Here is an 18,105-nt window from a genome sequence, read left to right on the forward strand (position 1 = left end):
GCATTCTGCATGACTTGTTTGCGGATGAAGGCTTTTGGAGCTCCCAGGCAGAGAGATTTTCCGTAGCCCAGGCGGGACAGGCTCAGTGCCTGGATTACTAGCCCCCCCGGCTAGAGGGTGGAGCAGGTGGAGTATTTTGTGTAATAATCGGAGGATCATGTAACAGCTGGCTGAGAGTTTGGCTGCCTGTATTTGCATTGCTGTTTTGTCCCTCTATACCCCCAAATATGTCTCTTTATTTATCTGGAACAGGGCTTTGTGTTATGAACGTAATTGTCACCCCGCTGATATGTAACACTTAAGGATGCCCCTTCCTATAGCATGTATATTGCAGTCTTCCATGACCTTGTTTTCTGTAATAAACAGACCTGTAAATCTTATTTGCATCTGGTCACATTTGCTGAGCATTCAAAGACTACAATAAAACGTGAGGTACTGTCTTCAGAGCTAGCATGTTTTTTTCTTGTTATTCAAACCTCTTGTTGCTAAGGTACTTCCGTGTCCGTCAGAAACACTTTGTTTTTTTGGTACATTGTACATCTTTATATGTTTTTGGGGGGGGGGGGTGCGGTGCACTATTTAAACTTGTTCAACCTCCTCCTGGAAAACTTGTGATCGGTTCATGCAATATTGTTCCCTAAAAGTGTCCGTTTTTTGCTGACCTGTAGCTATTTCAAAGTGATTAGACGTTGCTGCCTCCAAGCTGTATTAACCAGATATCTGGCTCGGGTATGTACTTCAAGCCCTGATTACTGCCTTACTCCGAGATACCCACAGCACACCTGACCTCTTCATTCACAGTATCAGGGTGACTGAAACCGAATCCAAAGCCTGTGAAAAACTCCATTACCTTATCCTTTATTAAATCTCCTGTGACAGGAACATGCATTGTCGGTGTGGGCATTTCTAGCAAAGCGCCACACGTACAGTCCTCTTTCCATCCCAGTCACCATTCTTGTATACCTAGCTATATATAAATATATAGCTATAACCTATCTATTTCACCTCCTTACTTAGCATCAATATATTTGGTGCCAAAGCTAAATCCGAACCAGGAGCCATTCTAGTCCATTTATTCAGAGCAAAGTCAGGGAAGCAAGACAACGATCTGTGGCTTGAAAAAGAGGATCTGTCGGAGTCGATCATTCTTACGTTCACTTAGATCATCTTATCTGAGGAAAAAAAAAACACGGACTACTTTTGGACGTATGTATATATATATATATTGGCCTGACTCTTGGAGAGGGACGGGCGGCTCCACCATCTTGGGCGGGTCTGGGCTCGGCGCAGCTGTTCTTTGGCCCCTCCCCCCTTGCCACGCCCCCGGATCCTCCTCCCCATGTGTCCCCATATCATGGTTGCCCGGTCCCGGCCGCGCAGCGGACGAGCGCAGCGGGCGCGACGAAGGCGCGCCGAAGTTGCGCCTAAGTTAAGCCCGTCTGCGCCCGTCCGCGACGGGCCGGGACCAGGGGCCATGCACTCTGCCCCTTCCTTGGCGTACACTCCCGCCCAACTTATGGCTTTTACCGCTGATTCCCCCCCTTCGCCCTCCCTCCTGCGACACCTTGACACACTTGGTATTCTTGTCTCTCCCCCTCCTCACCTGCCTCCGGCTCCTTCTAGTCCCACTCCACCCGCTGCTGATCCTTCCCTTGTTCCTTGTTCCCTTCCCATCCCTGCCCCTTCTATAGCCTCTGCTTTACTGCTTAACACCCGCTCTGCTGTCAAACACCAGACAGCTCTCTTCAACCTTCTCACTACTGATTCCCCTGATTTCCTTTTCCTGACTGAAACTTGGTTTTCTGCCGACTCCCTTCCCGACCTCTTAGCCATTCTTCCTGACACCCATTATGCCCTCCGGGCTGACCGCCCGGACGGCAGGGCGGCGGGAGGGGTGGCGATGATCATTCGGTCGACCCTCAAATTTCAACTTCTTAATCACCCCCTCATATCCAATGTAGACTACCTTGTTGCCCGCTCTCTCAATCTCTCTGCCCCCCTCACTGTCGTCCTTGTGTATCGCCCCCCTCAATCTATGCCTTCCTTTGTAGCCTCCCTTCAGGACCTTATGGCCACTCTTGTGGTCAACAATTCTTCCGTCCTTCTGCTCGGCGATTTTAATTATTGGCCGGGCGACCCTAGGGAAGACCTCCCCTCGAAAGATTTTTCTGGTACTCTCCAATGTTTAAACTTCACACCTCACGTCTCAGTCTCTACTCACGTCCACGGTCATACTTTGGATCAAATCTGGTCCTCACGCCCCATTGTCTCATCTTTTCTCACTTCCCCATGCGTTTGGTCGGATCATTTTTTCATTTCCTTCTCCATTCATCTGGGAGCGGTCGACAAGCCCCCCCTTCCGAAAAACATCTTAGCCCCCAATTGGAATCGGACCTATCTTGATTACCTCTCGCTCACTTTGGCTTCCTCTGTTCCTAACCTCACCGATCTTCCCCTTGACTCCCAGGTCAACGCCATTGGCACATGGCTCTCCTCTTCGTGCGATCTAGTCGCCCCGCTCCGAAAGATCAAGGCGGTTCGTTCTCACGACGCGCACAAATGGTTCTCTCCAGAACTTAAAACACTTAAACTCGACCTTAGGCGGTCGGAACGCCACTGGAGACGGAACTATTGCTCTTCCTTGCGCGCCAAATACAAATCTCTCCTCACTGAATATAAAAAAGCGATCCTAGCGGCCAAAACCGCTTACTTTACTGAGAGAGTAGCTCTCGCGGCCAACAAACCCCGTGAAATTTTCTCTCTGGTCCATAATCTTGCCACCTCTGATCGCTCCACTCCTAGCCTGGTTCCCTCACAGTCCCTCTGTTCTTCTCTTAATGACTTTTTCATCGACAAGATCGTGAAGATTAAAGCCAACATTCCCACAGTACCTCAACCTCGTCCTACTTGTCCCTCCATCTGTCCCTCTTCCTCCTTCGCTCTTTTCCCTCCTATTTCTACCGATTCATTCTTAAAACTTCTGGTCAAAATCAAGTCTGGCTCTCCCGTGGATTGCGCGCCAGCACGCATTCTCAAAACTCTTTTCACCAACTGCCCTGCCCCCCCTCTTGCTCTCCTCAATTCCTCTTTGGCTCTTGGATCTGTTCCTTCTTTTTTCAAATCTGCTCTAGTCCTCCCTATTCTAAAAAAAAACCGGTCTAGACCCTTCCCTTCCTTCCAATTTCCGACCCATTTCTCTTCTTCCCTACCTCGGCAAGATCCTTGAAGCCCATGTCACCTCCTGCCTCTCCACTTATATAGAGGAGAGTGGCCTTCTTGCATCCCATCAAGCAGGATTCCGCCCGGGCCACTCTACGGAGATGGTGGTCCTCGCAGTCTTGGACGAGCTCAAGGGGAAAGCCGACTCTAATCTCCCCCAAGCCTTGGTCCTCCTCGATCTATCCGCTGCCTTTGACACGGTTGATCACTCCATCCTTCTCGACCGTGTCAGCGCAGCGGGCATTCGGGGTGCGGCCTTTTCCTGGCTGGTGTCCTTCCTTCGGGACAGGTCCCAGGCAGTTCATCTCCCCGGCTTTTCTGCTCCACCCCGCTCAGTCACTTGTGGCGTTCCCCAAGGCTCTTCTCTTTCCCCTCTTCTTTTCAATCTCTATATCCATCCCCTCATCACCTCTCTTCTTGAGCTGGGGGTCTCTGTGTACAACTACGCAGATGACCTCCAGCTCGTCTTTGATCTTTCTTCTACTCCTGATTCCCTTTCCAAGTTCTGTTCCACTTTAATTTTCATTTCTGACTGGATGAGCGCCAACCATCTGAAGCTCAAACCAGATAAGACGGAACTTGTTCTCACTGGTGGTCCCTCCAACCCTTGGTCCCCTGCACACTGGCCCCTTTCTTTTGGTCCCCCCCCCCGGTGCCTGCTTCCTCTGTCCGCACTCTTGGGATTAAGGTCAGTCATGACCTATCTATGCACAGTCAGATCAGTTCCGTGGTGTCTTCTTGTTTCCTTTCTCTTCGTTTAATTCGGAAAATTTCACGTTTTTTTTCTACCGATGCACTTAAATCCATAGTCATGGCCCTTGTCATCTCCCGCCTTGACTACGGGAATAGCCTGTACGTGGGCATACCTGCTTACGAATCCCGCCGTCTACAGGCCATCCAAAATCAAGCTGCTCGTCTCATCCTTTCTTTCCCTAAATCTTCTCACATCACCCCGGTTCTCAAATCACTTCACTGGCTCCCTGTTCGCTTTAGATCCTTTTTCAAACTGCCCTGTCTAGCTTTCCGGGCTCATTCCCGCTCTGCGCCCCTGTTCATCACCTGTCTTGTTTCTTCTCATGTTCCTGTCCGCACTCTTCGCTCCTCTTCTCTTTCTCTTCTTCATATCCCTCGCTTCCGTAAATCCAGAACAGGGGGCACTCGATTCTCAGTCCTGCCCCCCCAGTTCTGGAACAGCCTTCCTCTTTCCATCCGCTCCATTTCCATCTACACTCACTTCCGCAAAGCCCTTAAAACCTTTCTTTTCTCTCAGGCATTCCCCTCTTAATTCTCCCTGGGTCCCCTCTGTTGAGTTCTGATCAGGTCCCCAGCGCCAGGAAGCCGCTCGGCCATCGTGCGCTTTATTAAATATTTTATTCATTCATATATATATATATATATATATATATATATATATATATATATATATATATATATATATATATATATATATATATATATATATATATATATATATATATATATATATCCTTTCAAGCACAGGTCACACCCACACACAGATTTCACCCTTGCTTTCTTTCCATCATAAAGGTAGAAATCTGGCTGAGGTTGTAATAGTGCAATTGAAGTACACCAATACTCTGAATGAGGCTCTCCAAAAAAACACTAAGTCACTAGCTGCAAATGGTCACAATGCCATGGTCCAGACGGTATGTAGCTTTAGAAAAAGTGCCCATGTGTAACACTACACCCCCAGCAAGTGAAAATATCACCTTTAAGACATGATGTTTAATCTGCACGTGCCTAAGCAGCTTTCCTCTGGACGATTTGACCTCCAAAAAGTGAACCGACTTGTCCAAGGTACTCTTTCAGGCGCTCTGGGAGTGTACACACAGGGTGTGATCTAAGGATATGTTGAGTTTTGCATACCAGCCTTTTCATTTTAAATGGTATGTCTGATCACAGTCTTTCTACCTATGATGTAATGAGTTTTGAACACCTCCAAGGAGCACCTTCTCTGACAGCAGTAAAACAAACATTCATCAACACTAGAGAACCTTTAAGAGGAGTGATTTATTCAACGGTACCCTATCAGTAAGTAACTTGGTTTACATTTAAAAGGATGTTGTTTTGTTTTTAGAACATTCTTAGACTTAGCCTACATCCATTACATAAATAACACACTCGAATGTGGCTCGTGGCAATTACTAGAGATAACCCCAAATGCTGCACCAATTCCTGCTTCAGAACTGGCACCACTATGCTCTTAAATGTACACTCTTTAATTTACTATAGGGCTGACACACTCTTTATCATTCCCTGTATGCGAAGACGTAACTTCACCATATTTATTTCCATTTTTTCTTTCACATTTTCACTATAGTTTCTGTCGCTGATCCGGCTATTAAGCAACCAATGGAAAAATTGACAACAGTCAAACCAGGGGAACACAGACTTACAAAAGTATGGCAAAAGAAAATCCAAGGACTCGATCTATATTTACTTTTCACACATATATTGCCCTGATGTACTATATCAACCAAAGTGACATTTTTTACTAGGCCATTCAAAAAGGCATTGGTTTCTAAGTTGGTTTATGAAATTCCTTATCATCCATTATAGCTTCTAAATTGATGTAATCATTTGTTTTTCCCAAACACTATTTTTTGTCAGCACGAATGTACACAAGACAATGTTTGTACCTAAGAATCGAAATTTGCCTAGCTTACGTAACGGTAAGTTTCAATTCTATTAAGGACACGGAGGCGAGGATGTCGACACATTAGGTTCTGCAAACAAATTGAAATGTGTGTCATAAGACCAATTCACTGCTAAGAATACTTTACATATTAGGTTTATGAATAAGAAAAAAACTCGATTTACTCAAAGTTTGTAAGTGAAATATATGCTCAAATTAGAACCATGGCATTAGCTGATCATGCACATTGAGGTCTGCAGTGAATTACATTTAGAGTGAGGACTACAAAGAGATATTCCTTATGTCCCTGACACTGCCTTGCCGCATTTCTGCAAGACAGATCTGAAACGAAATTGATGTAGGATTTCTTTCACAACATCCTTCCAACCGGCCCAGGACTCCTTCAATAATGCGGGCTCAATTCACTGGTCTCAGACACAGGAGGAATGTCTTTTATTGCAGGAATTACTCGGTCTCGTCTAACGACTTTACCGACATTCTCTAAATCTGAAGAACAACAATTACCACCGTCTTGCAAATGAACACCAGTGTCTTCCAATGAATGCTCAGCATTTGTAACATGGCTATGTCTACGGATATCTATGGACTAACCTTATCACGGCATATAATACTAGTCAACGAGAAATTACTTCTCTAATGACAACCAAAGGCCTTCTGGTCAGAGCGGCAAGCCCTCAGTAATGTAACGGATTAGTGAAATAAAACAAACAGCCTTGTTTAAAGCTAGGGGTGGCAACGCCATGCCTTGCTTTCTAGGTTGATCAGTACCTAGGTAGTCACTTCACAGCCCTCGTGAGTCGTGACTAAGATCAAGTGCACTGTTCAGCAGAGATAGATTGCTTCAAAAGCAGAACTACAAAAGCCACAGGAATACTATTCTTGTTGGATTAGATATGGTTCAAATATCTTTATTGATTTAAACACACAAATATTTCCATGTACATTTAGCGGTCGTCATTCAAGGTCGAAACAGTACAACCGGACTGAGGCAGTTGAGAGCATGAGTTCAGCATTCGAGACAAAATCAGCCAATTGCTCGTACATGGAATGAAAATTGTAAGAAGAAGAAAAGGGAAAAAAGGAACCCCCTGTCCCAGGTATACCCTCCCCCCTCCCGTCCAGTGCTCCCTGTCCCTTCCCCATCCCCCCACCCCTCCTCCAAATATGCTAAGCCTTCAATGACCTGCTTAACAGTCGGTCTTCCGTGGTTCCGTGAGACGTAGCAGTCTAAGATATCGGGGACATGTGACTTCTCGGAATTTGGTGGCCAAGAGTGACAGAAATGGTTGCCACAGGTCATCATATGTGGATCCCTCTCCCGCCATAGTAAGTGACAGTTTCTCCATCCCGAGCATGTGCCATAATCGGTGAAGCCATCCTACAAAGGAGGGTATGGTGGGAGTACGCCAATGTGTAAGTATGTTTTGTACCGCTGAGCCCAGTGCGTTAGCCATCTGTCTGCCCCTGCGGGATTTTAGAGGGTAGGTCAGGGGATTAGGGAGACCTAGTAGCACATAAGCCGGGAAGCACAGGATTTCTGTCTCAAAGTGCTTGTCTATTTAATCTAACACTTGAGCCCAGTAGGGCTGAATATGTGTGCATTCCCACAATAAGTGCACCAGGTTGCCAACCTGGTCACAGCCACGCCAGTAAGTCGCCTCTCGGTTGCGGTCCATCCCAGGCAGTCTGTCTAGGGTGTAATATCAATAAGTTACAACTTTCGTGAATGTCTCCGTGAGTCCCATGTGGTATGCAGAGTGTCTGGCCCTATAGTAGATCTCCTCACATTCTTTGTGGCTCAGAGTCCTGCCCAATTCTCTCTCCCACTGTTCCCTGCCTGGATTATGTGTGTATGCCTGTGTGGCCTGTAACAGCTTGTAGAGGTCACAGATGAGTTTGGCGTCTGACGTGCAGGTGATGAGCCTTCTTTCGTATGAGGATAAGCCTCTATCTGCGCTTGCGCGGACCTGCTGTTGTAATGCCGAATGCCGCACCTTTAGATATCTTAGTCGTTCAGTCTCCGGGAAGCCGTACTCCTGCTTAAATTGGGAAAACGGAACAACCCCTCCGCTCCATACATGTGATACAGGAACCGGCAACCAGCAGGCCTCCAATGCGCAAAAGCCGCCCCTCCTGCACCCGGGGTGAAATCGGTTTTATCGACCAACGGGGTGAGGGGAGACAGGAACGTTGTACGGTCGTGTGTGATATTAGTGGCATCCCACACCTCAAGAGGAACCTGTGATATGTGCGAGGCATACAAGTTCGGGGGCCTGTGGGACTTGCGCAGGAAAGGAATTTCCTGCAATGGTCTTGCCACCACCGCCTCGTCTTGAAACAACCAATGTTTCTCTGATTTCAATCTACTCCATTCAACTAGGTATCACAATTGTGCCGCTTGAAAGTATAGTTGGAGGTCTGAGATTCCCAGTCCTCCCATCTCCAAGGCAAGCATCACCAGCGTTCTCAGCATAAGCGGCTTCCGGCCATTCCAGATAAACTGGGCCAGATTGGATTGCGCCTGTCGAATCCATCCAACAGGCGCTCGGAGAGGGAGGGTACGGAAGAGGTAGAGGATCTGGGGCAAAATAGTAGTTTTGACCGCCGCGATCCTGCCTAACCAAGAGAGAGGGTAGTGCTTCCACCGGCCAACCTTGCGTCAGATTTTCCCGTGAAGGATAGCGTAGTTAGTGGTGACCATAGCAGGGAGTGAGGAGGCCAGCTGGATTCCCAGATATGGGATGGTATCCACCACCCACTGAATGGGAAACAGGCTCTGCAGGTATTCCCGGGTGGCAGGGGACAGTGAGAGATCCAAGTCTATCGACTTGTCTGTGTTTATTTTGAATCCAGCAACCCGAGCAAAAGCGTCTAGATCTGCCATGCACGCCGGCAAGGCTTTCCTCTGATTAGTTAGTGAAATCAACACATCGTCTGCATGTAAATTGATTTTATGTATTTAGCCACCAAACTGGATTCCTTCAATTGCCGGGTTCTGTCGCATTTTCTGAGCCAGAGGCTCCATATACAGGGCAAAGAGAAGGGGCGAGAGTGGGCACCCCTGCCTCGTGCCCCTCTCAATGGTAAAACTAGCAGAGGTGTATCCGTTCACTCTGACCGTGGCCATAGGGAATCTGTAGCAATTAAAAATAAAGGTGCTAAATTTCTCCTGTATCCCCACCTTCTCCAATACTTGCTCCAAATAGTGTCAATGAATGCGATCAAACGCTTTTTCGGCATCCATGGCCAACATCATATATTCCCTGGGCACTCGAGTAACCTTCTCTAGAAGGTGAAGAATCCGCTTGGTGTTATCTGGCGTCTGGCATTCAGGAATAAAACCCGCCTGGTAAGAGTCAATGAGGCCGGGCATATGAGGGGCTAGGCGAGCGGCCAGAATCCCTGTATACAATTTAAGGTCAACATTGAGAAGGGATATCGGGCGATATGCCCCGCATTTAGTTCTATCCTTCCTAGGTTTGGGGTTGACAGCTATGGAGGCTCCCAAAAGGTCACTCTGTATCGCTCCTTGTTCACCAAATGAATTAAACAGTCGGGTGAGAATTGGGGCGAGCCCTGCGCAAAACGTCTTGTAGAAAACAGCGGAGATGCCGTCCGGCCCAGGGGCTTTCGCCAACTTATGGCGAGAAATAGCGGCAATGACTGCCTCCGTTTGGATGTTTCTATCTAAGTGTTCGGCCCGTGCTGCCGTCAGAGAGGGCAGGGAAACAGAGTCCAAAAAGGCAATTCCCGCAGAGCTATCTGCCGAGCCCCCAGCGTAGAGAGTAGCATAAAACTCGCAGAATGTTTCCGCTATATCAGCGTCCTCAGATACGCAAGTCCCATCAGACCAGACAGTCTCTTTGACCCCTTGTTGCTGGCGAACATCTCGTAACCTATTGGCCAAAAGGCACCCGCACCTATCATCCCCAGTATACTAAGCGTGCCGCAGTCTTAAGGCCGCAAACTCTGCTGTGTCTTGGTCGAGCGCCGTTAATTGGTGGCACATAGTCTTAACTCCTTTGCAGCGGGAACAATTCCGCCGCTGGGCTGGGAGGCAGGGGGGTGCGCACAGCACCCCGTGCTCATGACAAGCTCAGCTCATCATGAGGCATGGTGCTTGTGTGCTCATGACGAGCTGAGATCGTCATGACCACACCAGTTTCTTGTGGAACATTCAGCACAGCAGGGGAATTATCCCCGCGTGTGAGCGTTCCACGGCTCAGGACGAGCTCAGCTCGTAATGAGCACCTGAGCACCGTGCCACATGACGAGCTGAACTCGTCATGAGCACTTATGGTGTTAAGCTGTTGCCACACTCTCGAGCCTCCAGTTCTTGGTGCATCTGCTCTAATTCACGGACGTGTTATGTGAGCTCATCGCGCTTGCGCTGGCGCTTCCTATGGCCGGGAGTCGAGAGAGCAATAAATACCGCCCTGACCACTACCGTTAGCGGTGCCCATTGGATTGCAAGAGTCATTTCCGGGTTGGCATTATGGGAAAGGTAGTCATTAATGGTGCCTTGTATATGCTTCACGACATCAGCCCTGTGTAAGAGAGTGTCCCGGAGACGCTATACCCTGGTTGGGCGCGATGTGGGTGGAAGGGTGAGAATGGCGATTACCGGGGCGTGGTCCAAAATTGACGCTACCCCCATCTCGCCTGTGGCCGTTAACACGCGCACTGGGGCCGAAGCCAGCAGATGGTCTAGTACTGCATAGGTCTTGTGTGCATTACAGTAATAAGAGTATTCCCTATCTAGGGGATGAAAACTGCGCCAAAGATCGTGTAGGCCTAAGTCATTTAGTTGCCCGAGTCCCTATGCCGACTCGGGCACAAACCTGGTGAGTGGAAAAGGTGATCCGATTTGTTCATGAGTGGACTCAGAGCCCTCAAGTTACCTTAGTTCCATGCATTTGTAACTCAGCCAGTTTGGTTTTTCTTCTTTACATTCTGGGACTTATAGTCGTGAATTATAACAGGACGAAATGGATTAAAAACCCCAGAATGCAAAGAAAAAACCTAGACTGTGGAAACTTGAGAGCTCTGTAGACTTGAAAGATGCATGTCGTTTGAGATCTCTCTATTTAATTAACTCTTCTAGACGTGCGCAACAGCTTTTTGAAAAACTAGGAGGTGGGTGTTCCATAATTGTGGGAGAGCATATTTTGTACAGTCAAATGTCGATTGATCAGCAGAATATAATCTGCCAGGCCCACAGTCTTCTCGCCTCCCTGCCCTACCAGTCAATTATTGCCCGCCCTAACCAGTCCACCCATTTTCCTGCACACCCAGTTCACCCACCTCCCTGCCCACCCATCTCGCCTCACACCCAGTCAATTATCTCCCTGCCCACCCAATCCACTCATCTCCCTGCCCACCCTCAAATCCATTTGTTTCAAAGAATGGACCAGGTACTTAGCTGAAGGGGAACTTTGCGCACCACTGGGTATTTGGTATGGTTTATGCAATGGTTATACTGGAGTGGTGCTACTAGGAAAATGGGTGACCTGTACAACCCCTTGACAATGTAATGTGCCAAGCACTTACATATAATTTAGTGAAGAGAAAAACCTGAGCACACACAAGTTAATACAGAATTGTAATAAATTCTTTGGTCTTGGTTTCACAACAACAACGAAGGACAGTTGGTAAGTGCAGCAATAATGTTCATTGCGCCAGCCGACACGTGTTTCATTGGAGTGAAATGCACTTCAAATCTTTAGGGCTGGAAAGAAAACAACAAAATACAATACTTTTACTGGTGGCATAGAACACCACTACTAATTCAGATAAAACTCCGACAAAGCACAAATTATTTACGTGAGAAGGCTCAGAAGATTCATTATTCACCAAAAAATAATACAGAAGGAAGACGAGCGAATCTAAGTGAGTGAGGAAAGGAAAACAAGTGCAGGGCGGGAATAATATTAAATAACTGGTAATACAGTTGCACACAATTGACATTTTGTTTTGTATAAAACAATCAGCTTCATTGACATGAATGGACATGGTGTGCAAGAGCAAGACAGAAAAGTTCCAAAGAAAAGCCATGAGAGGAATGGTGGAAACCGTGCGTGAGCCTAATATTCGTGAAATTCTTTAAAAAAAAATGTTTTTAATTCGTGAAGCAAACAGTCAGAAAACCGTAGTATTCACCAAGTGTACAATGGCGTAATAGGATAGGAGTGTGTGATAATGAGGGTGGGTTGGGAACTAGATGACTATTGTACTGGCATGACAATATATAATATGTGCATAGGGCATGCTAAAAACATACCCAAATCCAAATGGAAAGGAAGGATAATCCCTGTAAATAATGGGAAATCAAGAGATAGTAATGAGATCAGAAAACAACAAAATTACTCTTTGCGAGGCTACATTGAATTCCTGAATCCAGGAGGCGGAAACACGGCTTACCCCACGACTGGTGATAATTCCAACCCAAGCTGATTGTTTTATACAAAATGTCAATTGTGTGCAACTGTATTACCAGTTATTTAATATTATTCCCGCCCTGCACTTGTTTTCCTTTCCTCACTCACTTAGATTCGCTCGTCTTCCTTCTGTATTATTTTTTGGTGAATAATGAATCTTCTGAGCCTTCTCACGTAAGTAATTTGTGCTTTGTCGGAGTTTTATCTGAATTAGTAGTGGTGTTCTATGCCACCAGTAAAAGTATTGTATTTTGTTATTTTTTTTCCAGCCCTGAAGATTTGGAGTGCTTTTCACTCCAATGAAACACGTGTCAGCTGGCGCAATAAACATTATTGCTGCACTTACCAACTGTCCTTCGTTGTTGTTGTGAAACCAAGACCAAAGAATGTATTACAATTCTGTATTAACTTGTGTGTGCTCAGGTTTTTCTCTTCAGCCTCAAATCCATATTCTGAATACATTAATAGATCTAAAGCTTAGGGTTTAGAGTCATACTTAGTCCTGAATTAAAAACACCGTCTGTAAGAAGTAGAACTGTCAAGACATTTCGTGTGGGGGATGAGACGAGAAACAAACAGAGAAAGAGAGCGATAGAGGAGACGAGACCGATGCAGTGCGAGGGAGAAAGTGAAAGTTTTTATTTTATTTTCTAAGTTTTGGGCCTTGCCGACGATTTTCCAAGGCGGAAATCAACACACACACTTACGTTCAGTTTTAACGAAAAACCCAAGAAACCCGTGAATGAATACTCGGGCCTTTTATAACAGAACGATCAGGGACCCGACTCAAAGGCGTCTTTTTCCCCCTCACACGCTGGCCACAGACTTGGGAAAGCACTGCGAGCAGCCCTGCAGCTGCACGGCTGTTTAATTCAACAACAGAGGGCCTGTACTCAGACTCTCCAGTCACACGCACTCCCTCGATGCTGCTTAGAAAACGGGGCTTTCAGCGTTTGTTTCGCACACGATTAAACTCCTTGGCCAAAGTGTTGAGCAGCATAATAATCTGACGTCAGGCAAGCTAAATTAAGTGCCGTCTTGACGCCGGTTGACTTACATAAGTGCAAGGATGAGCTGCTTTACACGATGGTTCCCAAGAGCCACAATGGAGTCACTCTGCACAAAGAAGAACTCTTCATTCTACTATCACCTTTCCACATTCAGGCTGCAGCAGTTGGGCGCCCCCAATAGAGCCGAATGGGGTATTAAGGAGCGGACCACTGACATCTGGGAAGCCCCTTGAGCAATCAATATCCTAATCGGTGTGGTGAGCACAAAGGAAAAAGTGAATGACGCTTCTTGACTTCCGCCCATGCAGCGACGTTGCTGGTAGCTTGTAAAGGAGGAATAAACCAGGATGCCTATTAAGCAGCTCTGACCAGACAGCCCTCCTAACAGAGGCCCTAGTCTGAGAGAGCTAGGCTCAAAACCTAGTAGGCCTCGATATGTGGATGAAGAAAGTGGATAGGTCAACAGGTTTCGTCGGGAATCAGGAGCAAGAAGAAAGCATGCTTAGTATCACAAGGACTGGAAAGGCATGCAGTGGAGCAGCCAGGAGGAGTGCTCAGCTCGGGGCAGCACCTGTTGTGCTTAGCACATCTGTACCCCTGGCTGATGACTCATGACCTTGTTACTCAACCTCTGATGACCACAACAGGTCTATTCCTTTTGCTTGCAGAGTGCCAGCTGGTTATAAAGTAGTTGGTGTGCGTAGGTGTTAGTTTATCATTAATTGCCCGTGAGAGTTGTTCACACACCACATACATTTACACTCCCAGCTTTTCAAGACACTCCCAGCTTTTCAAGCATTCAATGTTTGTTTGTACTTGACCACATGCTGTTCTATCCAGTTTATACAGATCGATTGCCCTAGTGTGCCTACACACCTTTTTTAGTGGCGTTATTTTACAGACCTAATTTTTCCTGTTGTGCTAAGAGACCGTAAAAAACTACATCTTTTATGAGTTTAATGAATGGGTAGTTTGTCCTGGCACGAAAATGGGGCTAATCTTACATAGGCAGTTATAACTTCGTTTAGCTGGAACTACGTGTTACACGCTGCACTCATGTGGCTGGCCACAGACCCAATATAACTCATTTTAGAATGTTTAGTTTCTTTACAGGAGCTAAAGCATTTACCTTCAATAGGTATGGAGCCCGTCACATCTTTTACTGATAAGATCTTCATTGGATTCTACAAGCAAATATTTAACCTTCTAATGCACCTCAAAATATGTATGTTAAAGCCATTCCCTGCTCCTGTCCAGGTCGGAAAGGAGGTTTTCTCTTCTTGTAGAGGTCACCCTTTGCTTTAGATTCCCCCTCACCTCTACCCAACTCTTTTCCTGAGTGATACAACTATAGCCCTAAATGCTGAAGTGGGTTTTCTGCTTTTATCTCTACGGCCTTAGATCTAACAGCACTTATCAAACCTGAACCGGAGTTACTAATACAACACACCACTCCTTGGATTAATGACAAATTAGCTATTGCAAAAGCCAGCTGATAAGCAGCTTAAACTGCGTGGAGATACCGTTTTCTAGAGATTAAAAAAAAATGGTACCTATAAAAATTCACTTAAGTAATAGAAAAAAGCCGCATAAAGGTTTTGGCTGTGAATATTACTGCAATGTATGTATGTATGTATGTATAGGCATTTATATAGCGCACTACTTACCCGGAGGGTCCCAAGGCGCTTCGACCGCTGCGAAACCCTTCCTGGCTTCCCTGAGAGATGGTCCCTTACTGGGTATCTCCAGGGTGAGACCAGGCATCCCCGGCGGTCTGGTGGGGCCGTTAGTGAAGATGAGGCAAGCTAATGCCCAGAGTTGCCGAGTGTGATCGCTGATCAGAGTGGGCACCGAGGCGAGAGAATTACCGAGTCCGATCACATTTTATCCCAACGAACATTGTCAGAGGCCTTTGCCAGTGTACAGATGTAAATGTAAATGTAAATGTGGGATACTTGTAAAGCGCACTGTTACTCTACCCGAGTGTCCTGGCGCTGTAGACCGCTGGGGAACCCGTCCTGGCTTTCCCTGTGAGATGGTCCCTACTGGGTATCTCCAAGGTGAAACCAGGCATCCCCGGCGTCTGTGGGGGGCCGTTGTAGAGATGAGGCAAGCTTAATGCCCAGAGTTACCGAGTGTGTTCCCTGGTTAGAGTAGGCACTGAGGCGAGAATTATCGAGTCCGTTGACCGCTGGTCCACGACCCTGCCGCGTCGGGAATTGAACCCTGGTCCCGGGCCGTTCTCTGCTTACAGGTCTGCCGCCTCTAACCAGTGAGCCACACCTCTCCACAAGTGCACAAGTGCACCTAAACTAATGCCTTGCAAAGTACAGCATCTGCTTCCTCGTTTCATCAACAGCTTCTTTATCAAAAACATTTAAAATATCAGAAAAAGCATTCCTTTTTTAATGATCAGATGCGCTACCCTTGAGAAATCAGTAGGATTCTTTGTAAGAAATAACCGGCCATCTCTATTTCCAACCTCTGGATGTACTGCCAGGAGTGCTCTTGCAGCTTATTTGAACTCCCTGAAAACACTTCTCGATAGAAATCTAAAGAAATGTGGTAAATGCTGTTCATCTGCCTTATGCCGATGTTTCCACCAAGGGCCTAGTATCAATCTTCTTTGGATGGGAAAAAAATAAACCCACTTAGTAATAAAATACTAACAAGTCCCTCAAATTCTGACGCATTTTTCAAACAACTTCTCCAGTTAAACTAGAGGAAATAAAGTGCCATCCTTGAGAGCAATCAAGTGCTTAAGCCTACTCAGGCAGGTTTCAGAATCATGTCAGGCACGGAATCTGCCCCTAGCTGCTGTATCTGATGATTTGGGTAAAAGTTTGAGTATCTGTGGTACAGGTGTCTCGAAGTTATTGGGCCAGTCTTCAACTGCCAAACATCCTCTTTCTGCTGCGACACTGACAGCATTGTAGACCAGCCCCTTTCAGCTCTGTTGCCTTAATTTGATTGGCTTTTATAAAACCATTCTCTATTTTCTAAACCTATGATACGCAGATTGTGTTGCGCCCTTGTAGCAAGATGGGTGAGGATGCAAGCTTATCACCCACTGCTTCTTGGAGGTCACACAACTTCCTAAAATCTAACTTAAATAAAATAAAGGTTATGATTATGGGTGGTAATTTTGGTAAGTGGACACCCAGGTTTTGGCCACTAACCTTCGAAATTTTAAGGCAGTGCCCACAGAGTGCAACCTAGATTGCAAATTCAATCATTGGCTGTCCATATATACCAAAGTTCCTATCAAAAATAAATATTCTGCAGATGCTGCCAAACAGCACGCAGGAAGTGAGGGGCAGAGGTCACAGTTTTATCAACACCCAAATTATGAAAATTATCTTTATTTGGTACTCTTTACATACTTAATCTATCATCTAAATGTGGTCGGGAATATGGCTATGAGACCGATTTAGCATTTGCCTTATTAACAGCCTATTCCTGCCATCTTTGCAATAAATCATTGATAACCTACGAAGAAACCAGTTTCATTTTTTATAAACTTTATTACGATTTTTTATCTCATTGGAAAGCCAGCAAATAATTTGTAGACGATTAAAACGTTCTGGTGGGTCATAGAAAAATGATTTATGATAACATTAAATATAATACAACTTAATATAGTAGCTCACAGCCCGAAGTGCCAAATACTTTTTTACTTTTTTATTTTTGTATGTCGTTTGTAAAAAATAATTTCCCAATCTGTTTTTTTCTCAGTTTAGGCCATCATCCTATAATAGTGGGTTCTTCTTCAAAGTGCCATTTTTGTGCCAATATTACCTTAGGAATGACCCAAAAAACGATTCGATTTTTGAGGGGCTTGAAGAGGAAGGATTCCATGAGTGCTCAAGCTGTACAACACCGGGATCCATAGGAATATCTATGCCTCAGACTATATTCATCTCACATTTTTTTTTTTAGATATTCTGAAGATTTGAGCCGGCCCGCAAAATGTGTACTCAACTATCACTATTAACATGACTCAATATATATTTAGCAAAGTAATTGTCAAATAACTCTTGAAGGTATTCGGGTGCATAATGTAGCCAATACATGGAGAAAAAGGGATTTAATTAGACAAATTGGATCCTCCTGGCATATGAGTTTACAGGAAGGGCGTGTGTATTTCTACTACTCTGTAACCATTCAAAAGAATTGAGTACTAACCTGATACCTAGCCCCCTGCTAACGCAAACCTTCTGATGACCAGACATCATTAGTCCAAATAACCCCCTGTAAGCATCAGAACAATATGGCTTTTGCCAGAGAGCTTCCAAAAGGTAATCGCCTATAGCAATGACTGAGTCACTCATAAGTAACCATTTAGGTAATAAAAAAATTCTTTAAAAATCTGTGAAAAGATAAACTACAATCTTCTCTTAATTTTGAAAGTGATTAAACACACTAAATTCATGATCATTCACAACAAATTGTGACAATGGCCATACAATCCAGCCCCAAAATGCACACTCCTTTCTTTACATCCCATCCAGTACAGCTGCATACAAGTTATAGTTCAAAAATAAACAATTTGCTTTAGAGCAACAACTTTGCCTTTAAAGCTGAAAATGGCCATGTATCAAACTTTTTGGTATGCCCGATCTCAGCCACCTCAACCAGGGAGGATGATAGAACTGCTTCCACAGATACACGTTATGTACCTAAATCAGGGAGGCAAAACTAGAGTGGAAGTACCCTCCACCCTTTTGCACAGAGGATGCAGAATCACCTATAGAATGCCCTG

At 45.6% G+C, this 18,105-nt stretch overlaps 2 protein-coding genes across 2 annotated transcripts in view; one reads left to right on the plus strand and one right to left on the minus strand.

Moving 5' to 3' along the window:
* SLC35A3 (solute carrier family 35 member A3) overlaps nucleotides 1–18,105 on the minus strand; it is a 211,840-nt gene that overhangs the window by 183,110 nt on the left and 10,625 nt on the right. The window lies entirely within an intron of this gene.
* On the plus strand, nucleotides 1,340–17,337 carry LOC147747645 (uncharacterized). The gene is made up of 2 exons (XM_086925800.1): nucleotides 1,340–2,994; nucleotides 17,283–17,337. The coding sequence occupies exons 1-2, from the start codon at nucleotides 1,340–1,342 to the stop codon at nucleotides 17,335–17,337; spliced, it is 1,710 nt and encodes a 569-aa protein (XP_086781926.1).

This window comes from Lissotriton vulgaris, chromosome 1_1 (genome assembly GCF_964263255.1).
Source record: "Lissotriton vulgaris chromosome 1_1, aLisVul1.2, whole genome shotgun sequence".
Taxonomy (NCBI): Eukaryota; Metazoa; Chordata; class Amphibia; order Caudata; family Salamandridae; genus Lissotriton; species Lissotriton vulgaris.

Bases quoted from the DNA above. Each gene is read 5' to 3' on its own strand.
- LOC147747645 (XM_086925800.1), top strand. From the start codon at position 1,340: ATGTGTCCCCATATCATGGTTGCCCGGTCCCGGCCGCGCAGCGGACGA. The intron at 2,995-17,282 runs GTCTGGCTCTCC...TTTTTTTTTTAG, and splicing joins AAACTTCTGGTCAAAATCAA to ATATTCTGAAGATTTGAGCC.